This window comes from Phyllostomus discolor, chromosome 2, assembly GCF_004126475.2.
Source record: "Phyllostomus discolor isolate MPI-MPIP mPhyDis1 chromosome 2, mPhyDis1.pri.v3, whole genome shotgun sequence".
Taxonomy (NCBI): domain Eukaryota; kingdom Metazoa; phylum Chordata; class Mammalia; order Chiroptera; family Phyllostomidae; genus Phyllostomus; species Phyllostomus discolor.
In genome coordinates, this window is record NC_040904.2 from 64851418 (window position 1) to 64871006 (window position 19589).

General features: G+C 33.4%; 1 protein-coding gene across 18 annotated transcripts in view; it reads left to right on the forward strand.

The window, feature by feature from the left end:
- Positions 1-19589, forward strand: part of ROBO2 (roundabout guidance receptor 2) — a 1287372-nt gene that overhangs the window by 1207738 nt on the left and 60045 nt on the right. For all 18 annotated transcript variants that reach the window (XM_036017926.1, XM_036017927.1, XM_036017925.1 and 15 more), the window contains 3 exons: positions 3048-3279; positions 5902-6026; positions 8202-8373. In XM_036017926.1, coding sequence (XP_035873819.1) covers positions 3048-3279; positions 5902-6026; positions 8202-8373 — 529 coding nt within the window. The remainder of the gene's footprint in view (positions 1-3047; positions 3280-5901; positions 6027-8201; positions 8374-19589) is intronic.

Consider the following 19589-nt stretch of genomic DNA (forward strand, 5'->3'; position numbering starts at 1 on the left):
ATGGAATTATGTACAGACTCATAATCAAAACATTAATAAAACTAGTAACAAGCACATATGGTTTAACTTGAAAATGACCACCTGTCAAAATGTGCTTCAGAAGTCAATGGTGGAGAATGCATATCCAATAAAAATCCCACCTATTTTTTTAAAGGTAGTCCTCAGCATTTTCATCTTTGCTTCCACCTGTAACAACAGATATTTTTTTTCTGAAAAGAATGTATTACAACTGTACAAAATCCAGTTAAACTACTTAGTTATTAAGCAGATCATTAGAAAATACTGGTTGGAGGCCATGCACACTGAAGTGAGCAAGGCAGTATTGTGCAGTAAACATTAGCTTCATAAAGTCCCTAAAACACTTAATTAATGAAAACCAAACATGGATAAAACCAATTTACCCTGATTTACAGACTCCCTTCATCTGGAAACAGCTGCTTAATGTTCTTCTTAAAAACACAGCTTGCTTCTTTCAGTATTAACAAGCTATTATTGTGAGTTATGTCTTTCTTTCAGTATATAAATTCACTTAAAGTGAATGCAGAGAAGTTTATAAAATGCAAGCTTAATGTTGTTTTAACATATGCCACAGTGATTTTTTTGAACACTGACAGTTTTGATGAAGCATATCTCTCTTTGGATCCCATAAATTTATTTTTTTCTTTGTAGCTGCCTTGTTTTATAATGTCAAAACAACTTCTGCTTTTCAAAAAATATGTTCAGTTTTACAAACTTGTAGCGTGGATGAGGGTTCAAAGACCATGAGGTTTGCGGCAGAGATGGACTTAATTTTTCATGACATAACCTCATACAAGAGTAGCACAAATTTCAGAAAATCTTTGAGGGTTAGAAAGCTGTCAGGTAGGTAAAGGAATTCTTACTAGTTGAAAATCAACTGTGGAACTAGAATTCGCTATACATAGAAACTCACATGCTCATGCTCACCAGATTCATGAATTTTTCTAACTTGGACATTCTGAAGGCAGAAAAAAAATACGTCCCTTTGTTCCACTGTATTTTGACTGAGATTCTGTGGGGGTGGGAGGGTTCTACGATGATATCTTTATTAAAGCTGAGGGTAGTTATAGTGAAACAAGGAAGGTTTTAGCATGGGAGAAGCAACAGGAAAGCAGAGGCTGGGCTGCCTTAGCTCACTTGGGAAGTTAGAGAAAAAGCGGCTTTGGGGATTGGTTCAGGGGATTAGCCTGGGACAAGCTGTCAACTGCCTTAGAGTTTAGGAGATGCAGGGCAGTGGGGAAAGCAGGGGAAGAAGGAGGGAAAGGGAATGGCATGGAAGACCATGCATGTGGGTTCCTTTGTCTTGAGGCTTGTATCTCTCTCCTGCAGACTGGAATCTTAGGGCAGGTGTCAGGGGATGGTTCCAGTAGAATAGTCACCAGTTCTCCGGGTGTGCCCTTTCAGGGTCATGGTCTCCACTGATTGATCAGTAACAGGGTGGGTCTTTAGTCACTGCAGTTGATTCTGGTGTTGTCCACCTGGTTTTGCTGCTTTTCAACTTTCTGTATTTACTTAAAAAAAGTAAATGCTACAAGTCAAAGAAGTTAGAATACATGGAAGAATAGCTTTTATTTGTAATGTGTTAACAATTGGATAAAGACACTTGAACAAGCTGAAATAACCATTTTTATCATTACCTATCCTATTTTCTCTCTCCTCATCCTTCCTAAAATGAGGTTCTTTCACCTCTTCTTCATTCAATTTTGCACTTTATTTGTGAATTATGTCAAGTTAAAGGCTTTTTTGAATATGACTATTAAACTATAATGTATGGAATATTAATTGGAGAAGGTGCTATGGTAGTTATATTTATGAAGCATTTCCAGAAACATGGTAAGGCATTTAAAAATAGCTAAAAATCCATTTCTCTCTGAAAATTAAAAAAATGGTAAAACTCCAATAAAGATTATTTCATAAATGTACAAAGAGAACATGTTTCATTTTTAGCTTACATTTTATGTATTCATTTTTATTTTATGAGTGAACAAAAAACTTTCAAATTTGTATTTGATATGAGTTTTCAGATTCAAAAATCTCAGATTTTCATTTAAAAACAGCTGCTTATCCTCTATACACTAAGTGAATAAAAAGATCAGAAAGTTGTCACATTGTGGCAGTAGTGGGACTACTGGTAAATGAATTAAAGACCTTAATATTTATCAGTGGGTACAAGCTTTAGCTCCACAACTTTTAGTCTCCCATACACTTCCCCCACCAACAGGAATTATACACATGTTGTTCCTGCTCTTTGTCCATGGGATGAATCCTACTGTCCTTGTAGATCTCAGCACTGTCTTCAGGCAAACTTCATCTTCCCTTCCTGATTCAGTCAATTTCCTCTCCACTATAGGCTTTCTTAGCTCCTTGTACATCTCAATCACAACACTTACCTATGCGTGTTTGTTGTGGCTGAAACTTGAATACTGTTTGGGTGATCATTGGACAACTCCCACCTTCCATATGGCTTCCACACACCATGAGGGCAAATACTGACTCTTGCCAGTTTCCATTTTTATCACCAGATTTTTGCAAAATTCCTGGTGCTTATTGGTAGGAACACAAAAACTGTTTTGAGTGAGTAAAGGTAATAATGAATGAACAAGGGATAATAAAGGAAATCCCTGACTAGTAGCACATTACATATACAACCACAAAAATAAGAAATGTTGAATATAGGAAAAGAACAAACAGATAAGAAATAAAGCTAGAAAAATTGACAGGTCTAGGTCTTGACAGAATTTTGTGCTAATCCAAAGAATTTGAATTAAGTAGGTATCTTAGATACCATGAAATATTTTAAACAGGAGAGGGAGTTGTCTCCCTCTTCAGTTTGGAAATAGAACAGAAGCAATGCGAACTCAGAACTGGAAGAGGATGTAAGAAGCAGGAATGTGAATTAGAAAGCCGTGGCATCACTTAGATGATAAGTGATGAGGACTGAAACAGGGACAAGAGAAATGAGGGTAGATCCATTATGTTGTCGAAAATACTTCCCTTTTGTTTCAAAATCATTTTGCTATGTTTTTCAGGTTGATCGCCAGCCCCAGTTTATTCAAGGCTACCGAGTGATGTATCGTCAAACCTCAGGACTTCAAGCTACGTCAACATGGCAGAATTTAGATGCTAAAGTCCCAAATGAACGAAATGCCGTTTTAGTCAATCTGAAAAAGGGGGTGACTTATGAAATTAAAGTTCGACCTTATTTTAATGAGTTCCAAGGAATGGACAGTGAATCTAAAACAGTTCGAACTACCGAAGAAGGTCAGTATTCAAATTTCTAACATTTACCAAATTTAAACCATAATGAAGCCAATTTCTGTTGAAGTTCTAGTTAATCATCTTCCTTAGAAGAAAAGTTTGAAAGCCTTTAAAAGTGACTCCAGCAAGTGTTATTTTCTCTTTTTATTCTGAAAATTCCCTAAAATCTGACAACTCAAAAATAAAAAAGACATTCAAGTAATTTGAATTTTTCATAAGTAAACATTTGCCCAAAACCTTGTTTGTCAGTACATTGGAATTTGATTCTAATATTTCCCAATGTATATTTGTATGTGGATTAGGCTCACTGGGCTTCAATAAAGGACAGGCAACTGGAAATTCAGGAGCATAGGCTGTTCACTGTCACTTCCTTTTTTTTTTTTTTGTAGTAAAACCTGACCTTGTCTTTTATATGTCTCCTTCCCTGTGGCCTCTGCCAGCCTGACTCATCATTTCTAATTCAGGGAGTTGCTTGCATGTTTGCAATAGCTTTCTTCTTAGTGTTGTTGCCTCCCCCTCTCCTCTTGCCTACTCTCTAAAGTCAGCCTGTGATGGACATGAATAAATGTGAGTCTCAACCAGTCCACTTACTAGGGTCTCCTTCACTTAACTAGAGGCTTATAAATTCGATAATAAACATAAAAAAGAGATGTCAACTATAATAAATTCCTCCCTTTTCTGCTTTTCTACTAATTTTATAACTTCCCAAAAAAGCCTTTTTTCTAAATATATTTTATATAAATTAATATACCAACCTTAAGAAAATGTATATAGGTAACATGTACATGTTTGATCCAAGAACTTTTAAATTATGTACATCTCCTAATAAGCAACACAGTGAGAATGTTGTCCTGACATATGTTTACAGTGTGATAAACTGACTTGGGCAGAAGTGCGTGTTTTTAGAGGTATTGCTAATCTATTTCTAGTATACGGAAAGAAAAATCACTAAAAATTAATAATAGTGTCATCACTATTACATTTTACTTTATGTTGAAAATTTGTAGTACTAACGAGCGGGGTAATTCAATACAGAATGCTATGTTTGGAGCGCATTTCCATAAATCCATTTGACTGCAGTTAGACGTTTCCTCTGGATTAGACATTTGTCAGCATTCTCAGTATGTTCCTCTCCGGTTTCTGTGGCTTTCTGAAGGTAACAAACGGAACTTCAGTGGCCTGTGCTGGGGAACGATGAATGGAGATCTATGCTCTTTCATGTCTCTAGAAGGAGCTGAGCAGAGGAATCATTGACCTGCCCGGGAGCAGGCACGGTGTTCTCTCCAAGCCAGCAGGAAGGCCAATGAGAATCCAGTTCTCAGAAGTTATTTTACAACGCAGTCCACTTAATAACTTCAAAACTGTTTGACAGGTGGTTAGGTTTATGTCATCATGCCATATTTTGGAGCAATATTATCACTTAGAGGAGTAGTGAAGGGTGGGGCAGAGGTATGTGTGTGCCTGTATCCGAATGCAAATATGGCCATACCTCAGTGAAGTATGTAATGACAGATTTACCGAACATGGGAGACCTTGTTGATAGGGTTTATGAATGTCTTTTACAGTTCAATCGCCTATATTTTCAAAGGGCTAACCTGTGTAGCATTGTGAAAACATTGACCCTCTTACAAAATAATCCTTTGAATTTTGTTTTAACTCTTAGTACTTTGACATTAATTTTTTTCCTTTGGTTTAAACTCAGAGATTCACTGGAAATTGATGTTTTCCAGCAAAATTTGTATTTGTTAGCTCTCAGATACACTGTAGGAGGAGAGAAGCTGCAGTCTCAAATCAGACAGTTCTCATTCACCTTTTCTCAGTATGATTACAGGAGAAATCACAAAGGAAGAGAATGTAAGAAATTAAAATTTGTCCATGTCACATTTGACCCAGGAGGCACTGTTTTCATTTATATCTTTAAAATTCCTTAGCCATCAATATAAACAAGTCTGAAAGCTTCAATTATGAGTCAATTTATAGTGGTCAAAACACAAGTATTTTTGTTGCTAATATTTATAACTGTGTTTCTGTTTTTACTTGTTAAACTCAAACTAAAATGAAATAAAAAGGATGTCAGTAATGCCACCACTCAGAAATAATGGCTGATAAAATTTGGGAACACATCATCTCAGAATATTTTGTACGGCAGTGTTTTGTTTCATCTGTTGCTTTTCTTTTTCGGAAAGAGCCTACTAGAGTCAAAAGAATCAAAGTTCTAGAATCAGACATACTGTGTCCAAATTCTGCCTTGTTGTTTGACTCAGCCTCTTGCAGTAGACTTTCATTTTCTTATCTGTAAAGCTGAGATGAGAGTTGCTCTTACATCCTGAAGTTATTGTGAGAATTAAATCTGACACTCAGCTCTCTGCTGGGTACATAGTAGAATGCTAGCTGTTAAATTTATTATTCAGTTCATATTATCACAGCTATTATATTGACTTGAAATCCATCCATTATATGTAAAAGATATTTTATAAAAACTGTCACTGTCCAATACTACATGCACATTTAGAACTGCTAAAAATCAGAACCTCGTGCATCCTGTCTTTACACTCAGATTCTGCATGAGCGTTGATGCACACGAAGACTTACGGTTTGTGTTTATTCTAATTACTTCCTGTGCAGCCCCAAGTGCCCCTCCACAGTCTGTCACGGTGCTGACAGTTGGAAGCCACAATAGCACAAGCATTAGTGTTTCCTGGGATCCTCCCCCTCTGGATCATCAGAATGGAATTATCCAAGAATACAAGGTAGGGCCTGCGTGAAGAAGGAAAGCTCCTACAGAAAGGTTTCTGATTTCCAAAGAAGTCTCAGGTTCAGTGGATGGGCACATCTCTAATGTTCCTCTTGTTGAATTTGAGTGTAAATTGATTTTTATATCTTTGTGTGATGGGTCAAAAAACAAACGAACAGGGGATTAAAACGTAAGTCTAAGGTCAGAGATAACACAAACTCAGTTGCACAAGTAAACCACAACAGTGGAGTGGTATTTTGTTATTAGATTTCTGTGTAACATGCCTTCTAGCGGAGTTTTTAAAATTGTATTCTCAGAAAAAGATACTTGAGGGGTTTAGAGAGTCGGGCTGTGATAGGAGGATGTACTGCACTAATTCCTGCTCTAAGTTCTGTTTTTGTCAGTTTACTTCAGTTTTGTAAAAATATTTCACTCAAAAAAAGGACGCCATTAAAAAACAAATTTTGAAAAAAAACTGCCTTACAAAAAATTGGTTGATTATCTCATTTTTCAACTAAACTGGTTGCTCTTTAGAGAGAGTATATATACATTTTCTCTTCATCATCATTTGATGTTTAAGAGGCAGAAGATGAAAACTTTGAGATTCTGATTAGGTGATGTTATTAGACCTCATGGGAGAGGAAAACACCTCTTCATTCAACCTTGCAAAAAATGTAAAACTATGATTTTTGTTATTAATAAATATATACATAATTCTGAAAAAAAATATACTATTTTGGTCCATTAGAATAGAAAACTAGATACCCTACTTTACTCCAGAAATTAACAGTTGATAGGTGAAATTAAGCTGACTTATTTAACTGAAAATATCGCAGAGTGAATTAAAATATGTCTAAGAAAAAAATCATAAATTTAAAATAGGATTTTCTTAAATTAATGTTTAACTTACTGAAGGAAATGTGGAGAATGTGCATAAGCTTTTAAAATTACTCCCATCACACTATAAAGACATGTGCATAACAAATATAAGAATAAGTTGGTTTAAAACAAGATAATTATGTAGATTCTAAAATTTTACAAGTGTTTGGATATGTTGTTTTAAGGGCAAGAATAATGGTGTGGTGTGTCTTTGTGTGTGTATGTATATTTTAATAAGGCTAAGATTTTAGTTTCCTGTCATCTGGAACTAAATATCCTAAACTTTCATTCACTTAAAAATTGATTTCTTTTTACAACATGATAATTTGTATCATAAATTATGAACTTTCTCACTCGTATGAGATATTCATATTTTGGTAACAAATATATATTTAGTTAAAGACTATTCCTTCATTAATAACAAGGTATAGTGCAAATCAAAGTCATATAATTCACAGGAATCATTTTAAAGAAATAGTTTCAGAAACTTAGATCTGTTTCAGGAAACAACCCTGTGTGTTCCTTGTGTGTTCATAATATGAAACACTATTTAACTTGAATGCAAAGATGCATACACAGTACCATTCGTTTTACAACACATTGTACAGTAACAGATCTCCATATCCCAAGAGAAAGTGTGCCTTAAAGTTTCTTACTTGAAGTAGAAGTCCAGCTTTCCTCACATCCGTGTTTAAGGACTTGCCACCAGTTTGCTCTCATGCATGTGTGTGTCTATATGGGGACATCGATCAATATGAGGATTTATTACTGTCAATGTAAATATTCACTTTAATTTCATCTCAGTCAATACCTATAACTTAAGTCAATTAATCATTTTAACTACTTCTGTGTAAGTTAATATTTTCTTAAATGAAATATAAATTACTTAGATATATACCTACATACTTTGAATATTACAGCTCATAATCACTGTATTTTAATAGATTATGCATATAATAAATCTTGATACATAAATTAAGCAGAAGAATTTATGTTTTAATCCATATGCAAATGCTGTTTTAAACCAGGGACCACTTTCTAGAGGCATTAAGGGAATTACTGTGTTATGAGCATGCAGCGCTCATTATCAGATATAAAGGAACACGGCGTAGCCTCAGCTTTCCTTATTGTTCTTCCCTTAAGAAACACGCATGGACTGCAGAAATCAGGCTTTAAGAAATGTCAATTACAAATACTTCTATAAGCCTAGGTAGTAGACTAATCACTACTAACAAAAAAATCTATTATATTCATCTAATTACCAGAAGGATAATTTTATCTTCTTTTGTTATTCACTTCACATTTTTTGTAGATCTGGTGTCTGGGGAATGAAACACGATTTCATATAAACAAAAGTGTGGATGCAGCCATTCGGTCTGTAATAATTGGTGGATTATTCCCAGGTGTTCAATACCGGGTAGAGGTTGCAGCGAGTACCAGTGCAGGGGTTGGAGTAAAAAGTGAACCACAACAAATAATAATTGGTGAGTAACAACCTGTGTAGCCTGTGCTTCAGAATCTGTCAGCTGGTACCAAAGTAGATCATTTTTGACTCTGCATACTAACAGTGAATATGCAGTAATGAATGAGAGGTTTCGTACACCATAAAGGCAAATGAGTTAGTTTACTAGAGTTTCTTAAAAAATAATTAGCAACTTCTCATGCTCTTAAGACTCCCATAGGGAGTAAAAGGGAGAAAACTGTACTTAAACAATGATTAAAATAAAATTTAAAAAAAGACTCCCATAAATTCTTAAATTGTAATTACTAAGAGTTTAATGGCTAAAACTTTATTTGAAAATTATTTTAATCAATAGGTTTAGTAGTAATTTTGATGCCATTGAAATATAATAGGAAATGAGGGAATTCCTAAAAAAAGGTGCATTATATTTTAAATCTGCATGCTTTCTCTTAGCCAGAAACATTTTAAAATTTAGCCAGAAATAGGCCAAAAGAAACTTTGTAATCTGAATAAAATATACCAAAGAAGAAATTCCTATTAAATCTACTATTATTATTACAGAATCCTATCATTATGGATCATGTTTGCCTGTTTTTGAAATATATATAAGTTAAATAGTACAGAATATAATATTTTACATATGGCTTATTTCACTAAACATGTTTTTAAAAGTTACCCATATGTATTATGCAATTCATATGTTTTATTTCTGAGAAGCATTAATTTGTGTGAATATATCATATTTTGTTTCTTTTCTCTTCAGTAAATGAATATTCTTGGGTAAGCTATTTTGAGGACATATTTTTAAATTTCTTTTGGAGAAATATCTAGAAGTGGAATGGCTGGGCAATAGGATTGATATACTTTGACTCTGTAAGAGACTTTAAACACTTTTTTCAAATTGTATAATTTTTTACTCTCACTAGCAAACAGTAATTCTTCCAGTATTTCTACATTGTCACAAATATTTGATGTTGCCAGTCCATGATTTTAGCAATTCTCTTGAGTGAAAAAAAGTACTTCCCTTCACTTTTCTTTGATAACTAATGATGCTGAACAACTTTACACATGTGTATTGGATATTCATATACTTTCTTTTATAAAATTTCTGTCTTTGAGTTTTTCAAATCATTTTTGTCTCTTTTACTGATTAAAAGGAGTTTACAACCATTTTGCATACAAATTCTTTGTTATGTATTTGTATTGCAAATTTTTTGCATATCTGTGACTTCTATATTCATTTTTTAATAAATGCTTTGTAGAACAACAGTTTTGAATTTTAGTGAACTATAACTTATCATTCTTTTTTCATGTTTAGTGCTTTGTAAGAGGTTATGTCCTACCTCTAGCTAGTGAAGATGTTTTCTTATATTTTCTTCTACAAGCTTTATAATTTTAACTTTTATGCTTAGATCTATAGTTCAGCTTCAAGAAATTACATGTGGTTTGAGGGTTGAGGCTTATTTATTTCCAAATATGTATCAAATTTTGTCCACATCATTTATTGACTTTTCTTTCCCCAGTTGACCATATATATGTGGACCCATTCCTAGATATCCTATATTATTCCATTTCTTTATATGCCTGTCCATCTGCCAAACCACTATCTCAATTACTGTTAAGTTTATAGAAGTCATGAAATTGTTAATGTGAATACTCCATTATTTTCTTTTGCAAAATTGTTTTGGCTATTCCAGACCTGCTTTTTCATATACTTTTCAAATCAGCTTGTCAGTTTCTGTGTATGTTGAAATTGTTTGTTGAAAACACAGTGAATTTATACATCAAGTTGGAGAGATTTAGCATTTTGATAGTGAATTATTTTTCTCCAGAAACATGATACACATCTTCATTATTTACCTTTATTTCCTCTCAACAATATTTTGTAGTTTTCAGTGTATGGTTGTGTTAAACATTTTTCTGAGTATTTGATTTTTTTACATTAAGTGGATTTATAAAATTTTCTCTTTCAAATATTCTATATTATATACATATATGTTTAATTTTATATATTGCTCTGTTATCACCTTATTAACTTTACTTACTTATTTTAATAGTTATAAAATACTTCTGAGTGTATTTGGATAATCTTTTTTCTTTCTCCTTATTTTTGTTAATATGATAAATTCTGTTCAATGATTTCAAAGGTAAATAAACTTTACATTCCTGGAGTAAATCCCGTTTCATCAGAATATATTGTGCTTTTTACAGATATTACTGGATCTGATTTGCTAATATTTTGTAAAGAATGTTGCATCTTCTCATGAGGGATATTGATTTATAGTTTTCTTTCCTTCTAGTGTGTTTGTCAGGTTTTGGATTCAGAGTTGCTAGCTTGATGAAATGGGTTGGGATGTAGTCCTTCCTCCTCTATATTTTCTAAAAGTTTTGTCAGGCCTTGTATTATTTCTCCCTTAAATGCTTTCTAGAATTTAGTGATGGTATCTGTCCCTAGAGTTTACAATATTTTGATGAATTTGCACTAATTTTGGATTTTTATTTCTTCTGCATTGGTTGTGGTAAATGGATTTTTGGGTTGTGCTCACTGATGAATCTGCCTTATCCACCTAAGTATTTAAATCTGTTAGTGCATGCTTACCTTCAACATATCCTTATTTATATTCTTTTTAATTGAAATGTTTGTAAGGTGTGTAATAATACCACCTCCTTTATTCTTATATATTGAAGACTATTATGTTTACTCTTTTTCTTTCTTCTGCTTTTTTTTGTTTTTCTAACCGCCTCATCTCTCTCTAATTTTAATCAGTCTGGACAAGGATGTGTAAATATTAATATTCTTCTCAAGGCACAAACTTTTGATTTTGTTAGTTTTATTTATTTGTTTTCTAATTAATCTATTTCTGCTTTTTGTTCTACTTACTTTTATGTTGCTTCTTAAGATAGAAACTTAAATCAATTATTTGGACTTTTCTTCTTTCTAATATGAATATTTAAAGTAATAAATTTTCCTCCAAAGTGATCAATTTCCCTCTAAGCACTTTTTCAACTGAATCTTGTAACTTCTGATATTTTGTGTTGCCTTAATAACTTTTGCTTAATAACTTTGATATAACTTTTGATGAGTTATGTTTTTATTTATTGTATCATTGAAAATGCTGTCTACTTTCCTTAAGGATTTCTGTTGTTATGCAGAAATTATTTAGAGGTGCATTGATAAATTTCCTAATGTTTTAAGATTTTCCAGGTAGCTTTTAATTACTGATTCATAATTTAATTCCACCACAGTTTAAAAATGTGTATTGTATGCATATGGCATTTTATTTATTTTATTTATTTTATTTTATTTTTATTGAATTTATTCAGGTGACACTAGTTAATAAAATCATACAAATTTCAGGTGCAAAATTCCAGAGCACATCCTCTGTATACTGTATTTATTGTGCTTTTACCACCCCAAGTCAAGTCTCCATCCATCACCATTTATCCCCCCAACCTTCTCCACCTGAAATCTATGTTCTCTGATATTAGTATAGCCACATCATCTTATGTTTACTTGGTTTGGTTTTTTTTTTTATCCTTTCATTTTAACCTTTGTTCTCTGTATTTAATGTGTGCATAACAATATATATATTGTTAGCTCTTCTTTCTTATCCAATATGACAATCTTTGCCTTTAGACTATTATCTTTAAGGTGGTTCATTTACTGGGTTTGAGTTTACAATTATTATCTCACTATTTATTTTCTGTCAAACTTTGTATGTACCTAACTTCCAGATTTCTTCAGATGAATTAAAAACCTTTAATAGCCCTGGCTGGTGTAGCTCAGTGGGTTGAGCACAGGCCTGTGAATGAAAGGGTTACTGGTTCAATCCCCAGTCTGGGCACATGCCTGGGTTGCAGGCCAGGTCCCTAGTAGGGGGCGCGTGAAAGGCAACCACACAATGATGTTTCTCTCACTCTTTCTCCTCCCCTTCTCCTCTATCTAAAAATATATAAAATCTCTTTTAAAAACTTTAATATTATATTTTATGTCCATTATTGGATTACTGGGTACACCTCTTTAATAGTTCATCCAGGATTTGCTTATAAGGGTCTTAGAAAATATAATTGTGTTTTCCTTTCTTCCATTGTTTGCTGTTGTTATGCCATTTACTTATATACATGTAATAAATGCCAACGTGTAAACTAAAGCATTATTATTGGTTGTGCTTTAAACTGTCTTCAGATAGAAAATGATAATGTGGTAAGATTAACCTTGTTATTTCCCTTTTCTCACAATCCTGCCTTTTTGTTTCACATATTTTGCCTCATTTTCTACTTGGTAACCATGTGATTTCATGTTCATACTTATTTCATGAGCAGAAGTGGAGGTATCCAGTGAATTATTTATTTCATACAATACACTTTTCTGTTCTATTATTTCCATTTGTTATCTTTTATTTTTTATTTCTTCTTCTTTTTTATTGTATTTTCCCATTAACATTTATTCTCCTTATACCCACTCCCCACTGCAATCACCACACTGCTGTCCATGACCCCCTTTTTCATTTTTGCTCAATCCCTTCACCTGCGAAAACCCCTCATAACTGTCAGCCTGCTCTCTGTGTATGAGTCTGTCTCTGTTTTGCTTGTTAGTCAGTTTGTTCATTAGATTCTGCATTGAGTGAAATCGTATGGTGTTTGTCTTTCTCCAAATGGCTTATTTCACTTTAGCATAATGTTCTCCAGGTCTGTCCATACTGTCACAAAGGGCAAATTTATCCTTTTTTTAATGGCCAAGTAGTATTCCATTGTATAAATGTCCCCTAGCTGTTGTATCCACTCATCTAATGGTGGACACTTGGCCTTCTTCCATGTTTCAGTAATTGTAAGCAATGCTGAAATGAACATATGGGTGCTTATGTTCTTTTGAATTAGTGTTTTGGGTCCCTTTGGATGTATTCCCAGAAGTGGGATCACTGGATCAAAAGACAGTTCCATTATTAATATCTTTGATTTATCTCCATACTGCTTTCCATAGTGGCTGTTCTGATCCACATTCCCACCAACAGTGAGGAATGCTTCCCCTTTCTCCACATTCTCACCACTACTTTCTCTTTGTTGATTTATTGATAGTACCTAGTCTGACTGGTATAAGGTGATGTCGCTTTAATTTGAATCTCTCTGACTATTAGTGATACTGAGCATCTATTTATATTTCCACTGGCCATTTTTATGTCCTCTTTGGGGAAGTGTCTGTTCAGGTCCTGTGACCATTTTTTATTGAATTGTTTGTTGTTTTGTTTTGTTTCATTTTTGGTGTTGACTTTTATGAGTTCTTTATATATTTTGGATATTAACCCCTTATCAAATGAATCGGTGAACATTGCATTTTTGTATGCCAAAAATGAACTATCAGAAAGGAAAATTAAGATAACAGTCCCATTCACAATTGCTTCACAAAGAATAAAATGGCTAAGAATAAATCTAACCAAGGATGTAAAAGACCTGTACTTGGAAAATTATAAGGCACTGAAGAAAGAAATTGAAGAAGATACAAATGAATGGAAGCACATACTGTATTCATGGATAGGAAGAATTAGCATCATTAAAATGACCATACCACCCAAAGCAATCTATAGATTCAGTGTAACTCCTTCAAGATACCAGTAATGTATCTTGGTATCTTTACAGAACAGACACGTGCAGAAAATAAAATTAGATCATCTTCTTATGCCTCACACAAGAGTAAATTCAAAATGGATTAAAGACTTAAATGTTAGATCCAAAACCATAAAAATCCTAGAAGAAAACATAAGCAGTAAAATCTCAGACATTGCTCATAGCAATATTTTTTCTGATTTATCTCCTCAGGCAAAGGAAACAAAAAAAATTTTTTTTTACACAGCCAAAGAAACCATCCACAAAATACAAGGACAGTCCACAGAGTTGAAGTCGATATGTTATCTTTAAATTTTCCTCCTCCTTCTGAAATCTCCCCTTATACTTATGTATTATGACTCTGTTCATTTAAGTTCATGAGCATGTTATAATAGCTGCTACAAAGTCCTGGTCCCCTAATTTCTATACCTGTATCATCATATGGTCCATTTCTAGTGATTTCTTTTTCTGTTGACTTTTAGTATCTTGTTCTAGTGTTTTGTTGCTATCATTTTGCTTGTTTTTATACCAAATAATTTCTTAATGTACACTGGACATTGCAGATGTCATAATATAAAAATTTGTAAACTTCTGAAGACTGTTAATTTTGTTTTAGTAGTAGTTTTGTTACTGGCTGATCAACATGATCTTATGATGGCATGGTTTTTACATTTCGTTAGCATGAAACTATTCATCTTTTGACTTTATTCTTAGGCCAAAACCTCAGTTTGACCTTTCTTCCTAAGTCATGGTCCTGTTGAGGTTTCAATGAAAAACCTAACATGTTTATCTAGTCCCCTATATTGATGAAATTAAAACTTCAAACACAATCTTCTCTTGCAGTGGACAAAAGCTGAAAAAGTCTGTTCAGCTGTTTCAGTCTTCTAGTCTTTGGTTTTCACCAGATCCTTGGAATCATCTTTCTGCACACACAGTTTAGAGTTCATCCTAGGATTGAGGGGGCCTTTATGTAGAGGTACCAGATCATCACTCTCCTGTGGCCTCCTCTTTCACCTGGTTTGTCCTTCAATTGTCAGTCACTCTGGAAGCTCTGAACCCTGTCATCTGACACGTCATATCAATAAGATTGAAGTTTGCATTCTAGCTGCCTCACCCTGCATGGACTGAAATGTCTCATAGAGAAAGGAGCCTCATAAGTGCAGATTTCCCCTTGTGTGGTTCCCATCTTTCAAGAGGCAATATCTTCATTTCTCCCTGTTCTTATTTGCTTATCAAATATTCAACTTTTTAAAAATATTCTTCTGAGAGTTTCTGCATTTTTAAAACACTTAGCTTGGGTAGTGTTTCTTACAAGCAAATGTGCTATTCCAGTAGTTTTCAGTTTATTTTCTGAAATGATGCACATAGAGCATACTGACAATTTCTGGAGATTGTTTTTTTATTATAAAGTATTTACTGTGTCTAAAGAAATTTAACATTCAGTTGTAATGGTAATTTTTTTTAATTCTCCAGTTTTTTATTTTTCTATATAGTGAAAACATTAAAGAAAAAAGTTATAGTATTAACTCTCTTCTAAATTGCCTACCCTTTCTTAATTAGTTATGCAGACTGAATTAATTTCTTAACCTGAGGGAAACCTGCATTCTTGCCCTTCTGAGATTTTTAAAAATAAATTAGAATAAGAAAGAAACACAGGTACACCAAAAAGAATGTAACTGACATATATATTCCATTTATAGTATTTAGAAATAAGCTGTTAATTTTTCACTTAAAGACTATATATGAAATGTGTAAAAGATGCAGTTTTCTATAAGAGCTCCTAGATAACTAAAGAGAGTTTGTTTTTTTCGCTGTCTCTCTAGCATACATATGAAATAGCTTGAACATAATTTTTTTCAAAGATTTTATTTGTTTTTAGAGAGGATGGAAGGAAAGGAGAGAGAGGGAGTGAAACATCAATGTGTGGTTGTCTCTCTCGTGCCCCCTACTGGGGACCTGGTCCATAACCCAGGCACATGCCATGACTGGGAATTGAACCAGAGATTCTTATGTTTTGCAGGCCTACACTGAATCCACTGAGCTACCCCAGCCAGGGCAATAATTTTTAACTAAAAATAAGAAAGCTTGCCAAGTATCTATGTTTTCCTTTTATATTTTATTTTTTATAATTTTAGTTACAAATGTAATTCTGAAACATGGGAAAGTTTTGTTGCTATTGTCATTAGTGGTGGTGGTAGTGGTGGTGGTTTATAGTAACTACCTGTTGTCCTCAAAATTTGGGGGGATTTATTATACTACCATTTTACCAAGCTTGTGACATGTCAGTTAAGAAAGGAACAATTGTATAGTAACTTAAAAATAATTAAGTTGCCCCAGCTGGTGTAGCTCAGTGGATTAAGCGTGGGCTGCAAACCAAAGTGTTGCCAGTTTGATTACCAGTCAGGGCACATGCCTGGTTTGTAGGCCAGATCCCCAGTGGGGGCCACATGAGAGGCAGCCACACATTGATGTTTCTCTCTCTCTTTTCCCTCCCTTCCCCTCTTTCTGAAAATAAATAAATAAGATCTTTTTGAAAATTATTATTAATAGTAATAATAAAGTTAATTTAGATTATTTTAAAGCAAATGGAAAGCTTTGCTTAACTCTTGCATTATTTTAAAAAGACTAAGTTTTCAAATGAATAATGCGTGCCTTTTAATTTATAGTTCATTGAATCATGCAGTGGTTTTCAAATCTTTCTAGGAAATAAAATAATCTACTACATGATATTCTTATCTTCTACTCAGGTAGTTAAAATATGCAATACCCAAGTTGTAATCATAGAAAACAGAATATTGTAACATTTGAAATAAACACATACCCACACCCACAGTAAGCAAAATTCAACCTGGAAAAGTGTATTTGTCACCAAGAGATTTATTTCTTTTTAATATTTACTCTTGTACTGAAAAAGGCTTTGTTTCCTTAATTGCCCCTGCACATCTACCTTAACACCTTGTCTGATTATATTATTTACACAACTGTTATTCCTTAGTTTAAAAGTGATATAGTGATGTCTACTCTCCTTTTCTGACTCAGTCTGTGTTTTCCCTATTGTCTATTCAGCACTGGAAACAGCACTTGAAGTGACTCAAGCTCTACCTCATTTCCCTTCACTTTAATTAAATCATGTATTGGCATTTAATGTAATTTATAGCTGATAAATTCAGATTTGTCTTATGCCAGACCATGTACTGTTTCATCTATTCCTTCTCAGTTTAATTTTTATTCCAGAAAGTTCCATTAAGAGACCATTAATTAAAATATTGTGTAGACATAATAAACAGCCTTACACAGGCTTAAAAATAAAGTTGTTCTTTTGTCTGTAGCTTCCACTAGTAAGATGACTTTTGCATCGAAGTGACTGTAGTTTTATATTGTTGCACTTGCAGACACACAAATGCCAGCAAATGCATTTTCATATATAAATGTCAAACAATATGTCATGTAACAAATTTATATTGATGTAAGTTTTTTAGTAATTTGCTTAATAACATAGCTATTACTTTTTAATCATCTGGCCATTTCATGCTTACCTAACACAGTTAGTAATAATATGTGGAATAGGTACAAACATTCACTGTAATAGGTACAACTGAATCTGATGTATCTAATTAATTTTTAGTGAAATAAATTATTTTTGTTCTTCATTACTCTCCAATGGGAAGAAGACATTATATTTCATTATATTTTTGTGTCTGAAAGAACAATAGAGCATTATAGGTCACACACAACAATCTTATCTATGCTCTAATTAGTCCAACTAACAATGTTGTTTCAAAAATAGCATAATAAATAGTAATACATCTGGGGTAACATAAATATTGAACTATATTAAATATGGTATTTTATGGACCTTTTACACAAAGGAGGGAGAAATTTTCTTTTCTCTTTGTTCTGTAAGTTTTTTTTTTTCTGTAGTAACTAGCAGTAGCTTCAAAAAATCTTCAAATATGTCTCATATTGAAAATATGAGGTCATTTTGTCCTGGCTGGTGTGGCTCAGTGGATTGAGTGCCAGCCTGCAAACCAAAGTGTCACCAGTTTGATTCCCAGTCAGGGCACGTGCCTGGGTTGTGGGCCAGGACCCCAGTAGGGGGCATGTAAGAGGCAACCATGCATTGATGTTTCTCTCCCTCTCTTTCTCCCACCCTTCCCCCCTCTCTAAAATAAATAAATATCTTTAAAAAAAGGAAAGAAAATATGAGATCATTTTAAATACATTTGACTATGCTTATATGTAAAATAATTAAAGGAAAACAAATTGGGAAAAATGAACCAGGTTTGCTACAAAAGTGAATCACGATTTTAAAATTTGAAATAAAACTCAAAAGATACTTCAGAAATGCAGTATAAGTATGTTTAAGAATGATAGCAGCTATAACAAATAAGCCTGCATTCTTATTAGCTTAGCAAAAGACAAGTTTCTTTTTTTATAGCCCAGCCTAAAATGGGTTAGCAAAATGGAAGATGGAGTTTCTACTCTACAGTTATTCAGGAATCTTCAGAATTTCCAATCAATGGTTTTACTGTTTCTAAGGGGGTCGATGTCCTCCAAGTATTGTCACAGCAGTGTATAGGTCAAGTGTGGAGGTAGTATGAATCACCTGTGCCCATGCTCGATTGGCCGCTATTCAGTCACTTCGCCAATCTCAAATATAAGCAATTCTGAGAAACGTACGCTACTTTTCTGCTCTGAAAGAAAAGATAAACTGTAGTAAATAATGCGTCCTGTGGTTTGCAGGACTCTCACATCTAGACAATTTACAACTTACATCCCTGAAGTTACCGAAGTGGCTCTTAACCCTTAAGCCTAAATGGGGCATAATTTTGAGTTCACAAACTACTGTGTTCCTATTAACCTCTTTATATGCATTATCTCAAACAATCCTTCCAAATAGACAGCACTGTTGCCAACTAACAAAAACTGGTACTCAGAAAGATGAACTACCCTGTGTAAGATTACCACTTACTTAGCTAGTAAATGGCAGAGATGGTATTCACTCACAGAGCCTCAAAGTCCATGCTCTTTCTAATATATTTCAGTGCCATGATATCTAAAACAATTAATATTATATATTTTTGATGAGATATGCTGAAATTTGCCATTTATATCTGGATTACAATATATTTAAATAGTCTTTGATTAGTCACTAATGAGATATAATATTGACACTAGAAATCATTTTGCTTTTCATTAGTATTATGATTCTGTGAATTCTAAATTCAATGATGTTATGCTTCCATCAGGTTTAAATTATCAAAGAAAATGACTACTTCTAGAATAATCTCAGTCCAGGTTTAAATGTGTTTTAATTATGTAGACCTTTGAATTAAATGTAAAGTTGCCTGTTGAATTCAAATTACAAGTTGATTTTCAAATTAATTTTAAATATTTTAAGGTGATATGCAAGTTTTATCTTTTTATGATATTTAAAATACAGATACTAAACTTTATGAAAAGATATTTACGTGATTGTCATTGTTTTACACATTAGTTTTAATATATTTCCCAAAATTAAATGGCCTAATCAAAATAAGTCCCTTGGTATGATATTAAGGACAGTGTTAAGTTATGTGTTTTTGAATCATGAACAGTTGACTTTGGGCTGTGTTGTAGAGGAAGGACAATTTGCAA